This window comes from Pelodiscus sinensis, chromosome 25 (genome assembly GCF_052426305.1).
Source record: "Pelodiscus sinensis isolate ZL-2025 chromosome 25, ASM5242630v1, whole genome shotgun sequence".
NCBI classification, from domain to species: Eukaryota; Metazoa; Chordata; order Testudines; family Trionychidae; genus Pelodiscus; species Pelodiscus sinensis.
This window is the reverse complement of record NC_143076.1, coordinates 21,725,251-21,737,378: the sequence shown is the minus strand read 5'-3', so window position 1 is coordinate 21,737,378 and position 12,128 is coordinate 21,725,251. Positions and strand designations below refer to the sequence as shown.

General features: G+C 45.0%; 1 protein-coding gene across 1 annotated transcript in view; it reads left to right on the top strand.

Annotated features, from left to right (window-relative positions):
* Window positions 1–12,128, top strand: part of HYOU1 (hypoxia up-regulated 1) — a 31,631-nt gene that overhangs the window by 5,344 nt on the left and 14,159 nt on the right. Inside the window, exons 5-15 of the mRNA XM_075909683.2 lie at window positions 191–345; window positions 1,687–1,763; window positions 2,418–2,599; window positions 3,722–3,837; window positions 5,056–5,239; window positions 5,742–5,876; window positions 8,047–8,129; window positions 8,230–8,362; window positions 8,731–8,918; window positions 10,618–10,756; window positions 10,883–10,943. Coding sequence (XP_075765798.2) covers window positions 191–345; window positions 1,687–1,763; window positions 2,418–2,599; window positions 3,722–3,837; window positions 5,056–5,239; window positions 5,742–5,876; window positions 8,047–8,129; window positions 8,230–8,362; window positions 8,731–8,918; window positions 10,618–10,756; window positions 10,883–10,943 — 1,453 coding nt within the window. The remainder of the gene's footprint in view (window positions 1–190; window positions 346–1,686; window positions 1,764–2,417; window positions 2,600–3,721; window positions 3,838–5,055; window positions 5,240–5,741; window positions 5,877–8,046; window positions 8,130–8,229; window positions 8,363–8,730; window positions 8,919–10,617; window positions 10,757–10,882; window positions 10,944–12,128) is intronic.

Sequence of the window (12,128 nt, the reverse complement as noted above, 5' to 3'; positions counted from 1 at the left end):
CGTGGCTTCATTTCTGCTTTTTACCAGCCTGTCAGCCTTTTTCCCATAGCAGATATCTTTTACAAATATACATATGTAATGCAGGACTGGTTGTGGAACGTGGCAGGGGGCAGCAACTTTTGTGAAAGTGGTCTGAAAGTCAAGACTGATTTTTCTCATTTTGAGTGACTCTCTCTCTCCCTTTCTGCAGTCCATAAAAAAACCGAAGATAGCACTCCAGTATTTTCAGGACCTGTTGGGTAAACACATGGATAACCCCCAGGTGGCATTATATCGTTGGAGATTTCCACAACATGAGTTGGTAAAGGATGAAAGAAGACAGACGGTTATCTTCAAACTGTCCCAGTGAGTGTTCAGTTTTCTCCTGACACCTTCACTGCAGGGTTGTTGGCAACAAAATGTGCTGGGAAATCTCTTCTAGAATGTCAGATGCTGACTCTCATTGCTAGGGAGAGGAAATACTGGTTTTAATTTTCTCCATAGCATGGGCAAGCAAGGAAAGTTTGTTGTATGTATCATGCTAGGAGATTTCTCCAGACAGTGACAGTTGGAGGTATAAAATCTCTCTGGAAAGGAATGGAGACCTCCAAGGCCCAATTATTGGATTTGTCACTTCTTGTTTGAGGGTTCAAATTCCACCCAAGTCAGTATTGAAAACAGTGATAACTCTTTGGGCCCTGTGTGAAGTGAGCTTGGGAGGAGAGAGATGTCATTTTAGTTCCCAGTCAGCGGCGGCCCACATTTGCCAGAGACATTTGAAAATAAGCTTCCCTCACAACCCGCGCCTCCTCCCAAGGCATCAGTCCAGCTGAAGTGTAAAGCATTTTGGCAGATGATAGATTGGGAAAGAGAGAAGCTGTCCCTGCCGCTACCTGTGCTGTGCTTGTTCTCTGGCTATATAAAGTACTTTAGGTTTCAGGACCCTCAATCCAGGAGGAGGCAGGCTAATGCAGGATTCTCTACTTCTGAAAGGCCTTTTTCTGGTCCCCTGTCCACTTGTGCACCTTTGCAGTTTTTCGGAATTACTTCCCCCAATTCTTTGACTCATTCGTGGCGCAGGGATGCTGTCCAAGGATCCCTTGTTTTGAATGTGTGACTTCTACTCGCTCCCCGTTTGTGGGTTTTTTTTTTAAGTTTTTTGGTTGTTGTTTCCTTCTTTCTTTTCTTTCTCTCTTCTCACTCCCCATGTCACTGGTTGATATCTGGTTTTTGTGGCATCACCCCACCACTTGAGTGTGCGTCTCTACTTTCCTCAATCCCAACTGTCAGCTTGGCTGACTTACAACCTTCTGGAATAATGTTATTCCTGCTTTGTCGACCCAGCTGGTGTCTGTTTCCCATCTGGTCACTGCTGGACTTCTCATCGATGACTTTTTTTTACCATTTGGTGTGTTTAAATGTGGAGCTTTGGCCACATTGTTCTTGTTAGGGTGGGGCAAATACTCTCACCTCCAAGAGCTTTGCTGCCAGCTTCATTGCTTTGTTACTCTCTGGGGGAAAACATTTCCATTTTTACCCTGGATCCAATAATTTCTTAGACATATCTGATTTGAGGCTGTCATGTTGGTGCTTCATTTCTTATTGCCCAATGCTTTGAGATTTGTTAGAGAAGTTTGGGTTTGACAATTGATAAAACTTTTGGTGTCTGTCTGATGGAGGGTTTTACATCCTTGTCTTGTGTTACAGTGAAATGCAGTATTCTCCAGAAGAGATACTGGGCATGGTCCTGAACTATTCACGTGCTCTGGCTGAGGACTTCGCAGGTTGGGATGATCATTGTTGTTTTTACAATATCCATACATGGTTCCATTTATTTTGTTTAATGTCATGGGATGTGGAATTTGCAGGGAAACTGGAGGGGATGGGGACTGGAAGGTCTCAGACAGGTTATCTTGGGAAATCAGAAACAGGATGTTGAATCATTTAACCTTTAAATGGTCATCAGTTTGTCAAGCTTTGGCTAATAAAGAGTTTCTAGCTGATGGCAGTTTGGTGATGTCTTAGTCCAGTCTCTTAAGGGCCAGTACTATATTTAAAAAAAATTTTTTTGCACTAACTAGCCTTCATACTGGCAATGTCTAAAGAGAATAAATATAGAGACTAATGTGCCAGGATTTCACTAATTGCTGAAATCTGAACATGATCTTTTAATAGCAGATACTCTGGGAGTGTGACCATCTCATATGACACTGAAAAGCTTGGTGGGTTTGAGGTGGAAACGCTGAAACAAATTAATCACTGGTACTACTCCATTAATGACTTATTCCAGTTTCACCTGTGCTGAAATAGGTTGACTCTGCTGTGTTGACTTCTCTGTTACAGTCTCCATAGTCACTTGTATGTTGTTAGCCCTATTATGGAAGAGATTTTGTACAGGGCGCTCCCATGGAAAACCTGTTTTTTCCCATGCTTTGCAGAACAACCTGTCAAGGATGCAGTGATCACCGTCCCTGTATATTTCAATCAGGCAGAGAGGAGGGCAGTTCTGCATGCAGCTCAGATGGCAGACCTGAAGGTCCTGCAGCTGATCAATGACAACACTGCTGTGGCTCTGAACTATGGCGTCTTCAGGAGGAAGGACATCAATGCCACAGCACAGGTACGTGCAGCTGGTGCAGAAGTGGAGGAGCTACTGAATTCCACTTGAGTGAGTGGGAGACTTAAAGTGATGAACTGTGAAGATGTGCTCCTGCTGTTGGCTGTATCTGGTGATTCCTGTTATAGACCTGTGTAAATATTGGACAGAGGCCATATGTATAACCAGGGCTCGCCAAGTGGCAGCAAGCCCCGCTTGCCAGCTGTGCGGTTCTGCGCTCTGCACCAGCTCTTCCAGGTTGTAATCTACTCGCCACAGACAAGTAGATTACATTATAAATTTAAATTAATGGAGATTGCCTATCTCCTAGAACTGGAAGGGACCTTGAAAGGTCATCGAGTCCAGTCCCCTGCTTACACAGCAGGACCAAGTACCACCCCTGATTAATTTTTGCCCCAAATTCCTAAATGGTCTCCACAAGGATTGAACTCGCAACCCTGGGTTTAGCAGGCCAATTCTCAAACCACTGAGCTATCCCTCCTCCCAAGTATTTGTTGAGCCCTGTGTATAATGCAGCAAATACATTCCTAACTGTTGTACTTTCTGATAGATATGGAAGCAAAGAGGCAGTTTGTAGTGCAGAGTGTGGAGGCTGGGAGTTGAGACTTCTGGATTTTAGTACTCTTTGTCACACTCTTGACCTTTTTCTGATAGATATGGAAGCAAAGAGGCAGTTTGTAGTGCAGAGTGTGGAGGCTGGGAGTTGAGACTTCTGGATTTTAGTACTCTTTGTCACACTCTTGACCTTTTTTGCCCCATTTATAAATGGAGAGAATGATACCAACCTATCTCCCTGGGAACCAGAAGCGGTTTGTAAAATATTTGAAGTTCCTCTGATTGAAGGGACTCTTGAAGAGCAAAACATCCATTCTATCTTCTACTTTATAAAACAGAAATATGGGAGAAATAAGGATGCACTTGGTAAGTGGGTTGTCACAAGTTCCAGTCCACATAGCTATTGCTGAAAGTCTAATTTGTGTAACTGTGCTTCACTGTCTGTGAGTGAATGATCAGTGTCTGCCCTCATACCAAGCTCTGTGATTTCCCCCGTTTCTTTTCTCCTTCCCATTCAGGGAGGAAACATTCTGGTATCTTATTTGGCCTTTTCTGACTTCTTCTTTACAGAATATCATGTTTTATGACATGGGAGCAGGAAGCACCGTGTGCACAATAGTGACTTACCAGACAGTGAAAACAAAGGATTCAGGAACCCAACCTCAGCTGCAGATTCGGGGGGTTGGGTAAGAGATTTTCTTAAACAAAAATATTTGATTTGCTTGTTCTTCTGAACACAGAATGGGATGCGTTTCAGAACTAGTCTTAAACATGAGTATTCTGAAAAAAACTGGAGTGGGGGCTGGGTGCCTTAGGTGGGAGGATCTAGTCTATAAATAACTTGGATGAATTCACTTTGTGCAGAAAGTAGTTGGAATGTGGACACGTTACCAGACTTATAAGTATAGCTCATGGTGACCTTTGTATATAGGGTACCAATGTTTTCTATTATAAAAGATTCTTGTGACCTTTTTTTGAGAAACTGTCACGCTTCTGTTGTTTGGGGCAGGTCTTTGAAATTTGACATGGACAAACCGTAGTGCTAGCACTATACCTCTACTTTATTCCATGGAACTCCATTCAGTTTAGTTGAGTTAGGCCAAGTCTACACTGATGGAAATAATCAATGCAAGATACGCAACTCCAACTACATGAATTGTGTAGCTGGAGTCAAGGTTGTTAGGGAGGTTGAAATACATTTATTTGTGTAAACGTGTAACCAGCTGAATTTATTTCCGGGGGGCAGGCGGGAGCCGGTGCGCATGTGGAGCTGGCTTTTGAGCTTTTCTATTTCTTCAGTATGATTTAATTTGCACTTTTTGTACCTTACTACTTTTTATTTTGTTTAGCCATGGTGGCACTTTTTTGGTTCTTAGGTCGTTTTTAGATTTGGCATATACATTTAATTTTAAGGGCCAACAATTTGGTTCTGTTTTGGTTTTGGTGAAGCCCATCCTTCCTTTATAAGCTCCCGCTTTTCCAGATGTTTCCCCTTATATTTGTAGGTTTCAAATCTATTGGGAGATAGGAACCTTAGAATTTTGTGTGATAGTGTAAAGAGAAATATCAGGAAAATTAGCCTCATTCAGCTGTGGAGGCTTGAGGTTTTTATGATCAGTAACATTGAAAGCTAAAATTGTTTGTCTAAACCCACATGCTGGTATTTGATGAGGAGAAAATTATGTGTCGCTTTCAGGATTGCATGCAATCCTCCTTTGCAGCACACTGTTCTCATAATAAATAGTTTGTAGGTGAGATGATTGCATGCTCTGGTAAGAGTTGTAAAATCCAGGTCAGCTCTAGAACTCTCAAGTACCTTCCCCATCCAGAAGAGAAACTCCAGGTTCTGTTACTGACTTGATCCATCCAGTCTGAGTGTTGGCTTCTGGTTCCTATTTTCTCAGATTTGACCGCACCCTAGGGGGATTGGAGATGGAGCACCGGCTCCGGGATTATCTGGTGAAACTCTTCAACAAGCAGCAGCCTTCCAAAGATATTCGTCAGAATCTCCGGGCCATGGCCAAGCTGCTAAAGGAGGCCAATCGCGTGAAGACTATCCTAAGTGCCAATGCTGACCACCTTGCCCAGGTATAGCCCTGTGCTGCAGGAAATCCCCCTTCCTCAGAAAGAGAGATGACTTGGGTTAAGAATGAGCCTGGGAGAGCTTAGTCCCCCTGCTTACTTAATTTTCACACTGTTGTGTTCTCCCCCAACACCTTGCCCAGGAGACGTCAACAGTAATGGCTTTTCTAAACTGATGTTCACTTAACAAACTGGTGAGAACTTGGATTTTGCTGATGAAGTCCATAATGTTACCAGTTTGCCAAATATTTTGACCATTGCAGGGGAGTGGAAGAGGTCTGTCAGAAGCATGCGATTTAGACAGCTGTTACATTCAAGGCATTATGTCTTCTGTCCTTCTAGCACAGATCAAGAGATGGGGATACAAGAGGTTAGGCTGCATTCCTAAGATCCAGTGGAGTGGCTGGAATGTACAGGCCAACCCAGTGGGAGCTGGAACAACGTTCGCTCAGAGAATGCTGTGTAATGTAAAGCCGATGCCTTTTTTTCTCTCTCTTTTCCTGGCCAGATTGAGGGGCTACTGGATGATGTGGATTTCAAGGCCAAGGTGTCCAGGCAAGAATTTGAGGGCTTGTGTTCTGATTTATTCCAGCGGGTCCCTGAACCAGTGCTGCAGGCACTGAGCAGTGCAGAGATGAACCTGGTAGGTCCAGGGATACTTTGACAAGTGTGGGGTCCTGTGACTATGATGCAACAACAGCTCAGTATCGCTGCTGTTTGAGTGGTGTTTGTTTTGGTAAGGTCACTTCCCTTACTAAGAAGTGCAGGCTCTGGTCTTCCTGAGGGCAGAGGTGACATGGGGCTGTGACGTAGTGGGGGGTACCTTGCTGGTGGCTATGCTGGGCAGTGGGTGACCTCCGCTGGCTGCTGTCTGTAGCACGGCCCAGCAGGGCAGGAGAGAAGTCATTATGCAAAGGGGGCTTCGAACCTGTCTGACCAGCTACCCCTCAGGGAGAGAAACAAAGGAAGGTGGAAAGCCAGCCCTGGCTGGGGGGCAGGGCTTGAAGAGAGTTAGTTAGTGGCTGTCTGGGAAGCAGGGGAGAAGGATCTAGGGAGGGGGGCTGGGATTGTAGGGCCCAGCCACCCCCCATCTCAAGGGGGGCTGAGGCATCCTAGTCCCAGTTCCTGTAACCGGATTACATCTGTGCTGTGCTGTATCCTGGAGAAGCAATAAACTCCCTGTATTCTACTGGCTGGTGGAGTCTGTCTGCCATTACGGGAGTGCAGGAGACGGGAAAACCCCAACGCGCTGTCACAGAGGCTAACCCCCATCACCAGCACAGCAAGGAAAAGACTGTTGTTCATATTCTGCACTGTGGTATTTGTGTAACGAACTACCTCTGGGTCAGAGGAGGCAAAACTAAAATGTATAGGTAGCCTGAAGGAACTCAGTTGGAGAGACATTAGGAGGAGACAGGTTTCTCTGAAGGAGGAGTCCTGAGCTAGAGCCTGCAAGGTTAAAGAAACTGGAGTTGGGTGAAGGATCTTTTGTTTAAAGTTCAGTCTCAGTAGGGGACTATTGTCTGACATGGGCAGAGAGCTAAGCTGCAGAAGACTCTTTCTGAAGGACTCCAGGGAAGACACAGGCTGGGCTTTGATCCTTCCCACAGCTGAGAATGGGTGCAAGAGGTGAAGTCTCCTGCAGTGCTGTGTCCTGGCACAAAGGGTGCACCCTAGAATTGAGGGCATTCACTTATACCATATCAAACAGGTTTCCTGACTACCATGTGCACTGGTTGCCTATAAGCCAGAGATTCCGGCCAGAGTTTTACTGACTCTTAAAAAGGCCTTTATTTTCATATGAGCACTTACCCCATATCTTTTGAAGGCATCTGAAATTGACCTAGATTTCACCATAGATAAGGAATCTAATCTCTAGATGCACTTCCAGAGAGCCTGTGACTGACTGTGGTTATGTTTGGATGTGACTGTTTTCAGAGGCACAATTTATTCGGTGCTTAGATTCTAAGTTGGCAAGTGCCTTAAGACTTCTGAGAGTCCCCTAAATGGCTTTTTTGGGGGGATGCAGTGCAATGCCTCTTTGGATCAACACCTTTTGTGCATGTGATTACTATTTCCTTCCCTTGGGACCAGTGTTTCAATGACTGGCTCTTCTGTCATGCACCATGATCTGGATGTGACCTTTTTTGCTGAATAAGGTGCAATGTCTCAGATGCTTGAGATCGTCGCTCTGTAAATCATCCAAGACTGTTGGGCCTAATCTTGAAGCACTTACTCAGACACAGCTACTTGGGGAGTTTACTGAAATAAGGGCTTAAAATGTTTGGAGCCCTATCTTAAGTGTTGGATAGCAGGGTTGGTAGAGAAACTGCTTGCAGGGCATTATAACCAGGGCCCTACCAAATTGATGATTCATTTTGGTCAATTTCATAAACATTTAATTATTTCAGCTATTTAAATCTGAAATTTCATGGTGTCATAGTTGCACGAGTCATACCCTCAAAAGGAGTTGTGGGAAAGCTGAAAGGTTATTGTGTGTGTGTGTGTGTGTGGGGGGGGGGTTTGCAGTATTGCAGAGAATGATGGCCATGTGGCAGCCCCCCTAAAATAAATGTTCCCTTTTGGGTTAGGACACCCAATTTGAGAAACTCTGATCTTCCCCATGAAAACGCTATAGTATAGGGGGAAAAGTGCACAGAAGCCCAGATTTCATGGTCCTTGCAGTGTTTTTCATGACTGTTAATTTGGAAGAGCCCTAACTATAACAGTCAGGGGAGGGGATATTGACTCAGTAAACTTGGCTTTTCCAAAAATACATTCTCAAGACAGAACCTGATTGTCTGAACTCCTAGGATGAAATCGACCAGGTGATTCTAGTGGGAGGTGCCACCCGAGTCCCCAAAGTACAGGAAGTTTTGTTGAAAGCCGTGGGCAAGTAAGTGTATGAGGCGTCTCTGCCATGTGCCTTTTCTCACCAATCTTGTGTTTTTACTAGTAATGCAGAGGTTTGCATCTCGCTCACCCTTGCTTTCCAGGGATGAACTGGGGAAGAGCATCAATGCAGATGAAGCTGCTGCTATGGGCGCAGTCTACCAGGCAGCTGCTCTGAGCAAAGCCTTTAAGGTCAAGCCCTTCATTGTTCGGGATGCAGCTATTTTCCCCATCCAGGTGAGCTTTCCCTTCTCTCAAGGAAGAGGGCATAGTGTGGGGTGACATTGGGAGAAGTGATTATAAATAAGCAGTAGGATCTTGTGGAGCTAGAATAGCATAAGGTAAACCTACAGATCTTCGTGCTGAAGAGGAAATGGTGCTCAGTCTGGAATGTAAATGGAGGAGAGACACTAAAGCTTCACCCCTGAGCACTTTGGGCAAATCACTCACTACTTTATCTGATAACATGGGGTAATGCTCACACTTCCCATTAGGTGGGTAAGGATTGTCTACCAAGTGCTTTGGAATTCTCTTATAAACAATGCAGTGTAGGGCAGTGTGTTCCTATGAGTGACTGATTCTGTACCCTTTTTCGCGTGATGCAGGTGGAGTTCACCCGTGAAGTTGAGGAGGAGGATAAATCCAAGAGCTTGAAGCATAACAAGCGAGTTTTGTTCCAGCGCATGGCACCATATCCACAGCGCAAGGTCATCACTTTTAACCGCTACACAGATGACTTTGAATTTTATGTCAACTATGGAGACCTGGGTTTCCTGAGCCAGGAAGACCTGCGGTATGTGGTGACAGGCATTTGCACAAACTTTCCTCCAGGCTGACTGATAGATGCTTAGTTGGAGACTGAAGCTTGCATGCAGATGATTGACTGACAATGTATGATTTCAGAATCTTTGCTGCAATCATTATTTACTCCTGTCATCTGAAGAAGTGGGTTTTTGCCTACGAAAGCTCATGATACCATGTACATGTTTTGTTAGTCTTTAAGGTGCTGCTAGACTATTCATTATATACTTGAGCAGCCAACCTAATGTAATTCTCTAACATTGCAGTAGTAAACAGTCTCCTCTCCACTTAACTGATGCTAATTGGCCCCTAGATTTTCACCAGAAAGGCAAAGGATTACAGATCTTTATTGCTGTTGGTACTGTGGAGACTGAATTCCCCTCTTCTTGTTGAGCTAGTACATAAGAATGGCCATACTGTGTTAGACCAATGGTCCATCCAACCCAGTATCCGGTCTTATTGACAGTGGCAAATGCCAGATGCCCCAGAGGAAGGGAACACAACAGGTAATCCTCACGTGATCCCTCCCGTCACCCACCTCAAGAGAAACAGAGGCTAAGGCCACCATTCCTACCCATCCTGGCTAATAGCACACAGTCAACCTGTGGAACTCCTTGCCAGAGAATGTGGTGAAGGCTAGGACTTTACCAGGATTCAAAAAAGAGCTAGATAGATTCATGAAGGTTAGGTCCATCAATGGCTGTGTGAAGAAAAACTTCCTTGTGTTTGTTTTAAACCTGCTGCCTATTAATTTCAGTTGATGACCCCTAGTTCTTGTATTGTGGGAATAAGTAAATAGCTTTTCCTTATTCACTTTTTCCACACCAGTCATGATTTTATAGACTTCTATCATATCTCCCGCCCCCCTTAGTCTCCTCTTTTCTAAAATGAAAAGTCCAAGTCTTTTTAATCTCTCTTCATATGAGACCAGTTCCAAACCTGCGCTCATTTTTGTTGCCCGTTTCTGAACCTTTTCCGGTGCTAATATATCTTTTTTGAGATGACTCGACCACATCTGTATGCAGTATTCAAGATGTGGTTGTACCATGGTTTTATATACAGGCATTGAAATATAGTACCTCTGGGTCAGGCCCATTGTGAGAGGGCAGTGTGGGGAAGGCTCACACTGCGACTGCCTCAGGGCTGTCTTCTCTCTAGACAGAGACTGCAGTCTCCAAGGGAGTCATTCTGACACATTTTGCCATCACCAGCTTGTATTGTAGGTTCACAGACTCCCTCTCTGGCTATCCCTGCTTTGATTCTTGGGCTCACTTGTGTCTATGATCTCCTTATCAGGAACAACTAATTACCATAGGGCATTTCTGTGAAGAAGTGCACAGCTGTCTGTTGCTTGTTCAGACACTTTGCCAGTGGATAGCCCTGGAACATTTGCAATATGGCAGAAGGGGTGAGGAGTCCCCATTTGTGCATGTCACTGACGCTAAGTAGGTGAAACAATGTGCATAACGCCAAAAATGACAGCCTGTCCAGTGTCTGGAATTTGACTGAAGCTCAGAAGCGACTGGCCCACAAGAGTCAGTGCTGGGAGTAGAATCCAGAACACTGGAGTAGATTGGGGACAATGCTGAAGTGAAGGCGGTGAAGGGGGATGTCTGCTCACTTTGCTGCTTAGTCTTTTTTGGTTGGTGTCATAATTCTATCAATCCTTTCTTCATTTCCCCCGCCTCCAGAGCCTTTGGGTCCCTGAATCTCACTACTGTGAGGCTGAGAGGAGTTGGGGATAGTTTCAGGAAGCACTCTGATTATGAGTCCAAAGGCATCAAAGCTCACTTCAACATGGATGAGAGTGGAGTGCTTAGCCTTGACCGCGTAAGTGCTAGCCAGCTAATGCCATCTGTTTCCCTTCCTTCCTCGTGCAGTCTCTCTTCCCTATCCCACAGGTGCTGCTGAGAGTCCTGTTTTTAAATTCTGTTATCTCACTGCCTTGGCTTCCAGGTGGAGTCTGTGTTTGAGACTGTAGTGGAGGACAAGCCAGAAGAGGAGTCAACATTAACAAGTAAATATACTGTACTGTCATCATTTTGTATTCATATTCTCGGATTAGAAATTATAACTCAGTTAACTGTACTACGTTCCTCCGAAAGACAAGTCTCTGTGACTGGGGACAGAGTGACCAATTAAGTGCAGTACTGTGACATTCCTCACAGATATCCAGGGTTGTGATGTGCTTTCACCTACCTTTAGGGTAGTGAAGTGGTCTTTTCTGTGTCTGCTGTATCTCAGATTCCTGAAACCAACAGCCTCTGGCAATACACACACTACCTTGCAGGCCTCCACAGACTTCCTCCTCTGTGCAGGTTAGTAATAGGCACACACTGACCAACACATCCTCAAAGCATTTGCTGTGGTGCCCAGCTGTTGACTACTCACAGAAAGTATCCCATTTGCTACTTCCAAGGGAACACAATAAATATAGCCTGAGTGTTACAACTCAGGATCAGGGCCTTCATAACATCACAGCGCTGAGAGATATTTATAATGAAAATAGTTGCAAATTGTTGAAAGCTGATATTGAAGAGAGAGAGAGAATACTAATGAAAACAGAAATGTTTCCCTATAAAACAAAAGGTATAACACACTTGGTAGAGCCAGAACTAAAACAAGCTACTAAACTTGTTTGAAGTAGCTCCTCGCCTGTCTCCAGCCAACCTGGCTGAGATCCTCTTTCATGGATGTAAAAGAACTCTTATTTTCGCTTCCTCACTGAAGGATAATGGGGTCCTTTTTCCCTTCTCCTTGTATCACACCAAAACTCTATTGTTTGTCCCCTGAGTCGGGATTACCTTTGGGGCTTGTTCCCTAGTGTGCTGAGCTCTTAGAACAACAGAACTGAAAGGAACCTCAAGAGATCAAGTCCAGTCCCTTGCATTCATGGCAGGACCAAGCACTATCTAGACCAGTGGTCACCAACCTGTTAATCATGATAGATTAGTAGATCCTGGATTGTCTGCCAGTCCATTGGGATTCTCGTGTAGGCTGTCTCTGCCTGTCCAGTCCCCAGGAGCAGCTGGCTGGCTGAGTGCAAGTAACCTCTGCAGCCGAGGCGGAAGCAGGGAACCTCCTGCTGCCTCTGCCTCCAGAACTGTCCAAGCAGCTCCCAGCGGCTGGGGGATGGCACTTGCAGCTGCGGGGCAGCAGTGCAGCACATGTAGACCCCCTCCTACCTCTCCAGGGGCTACAC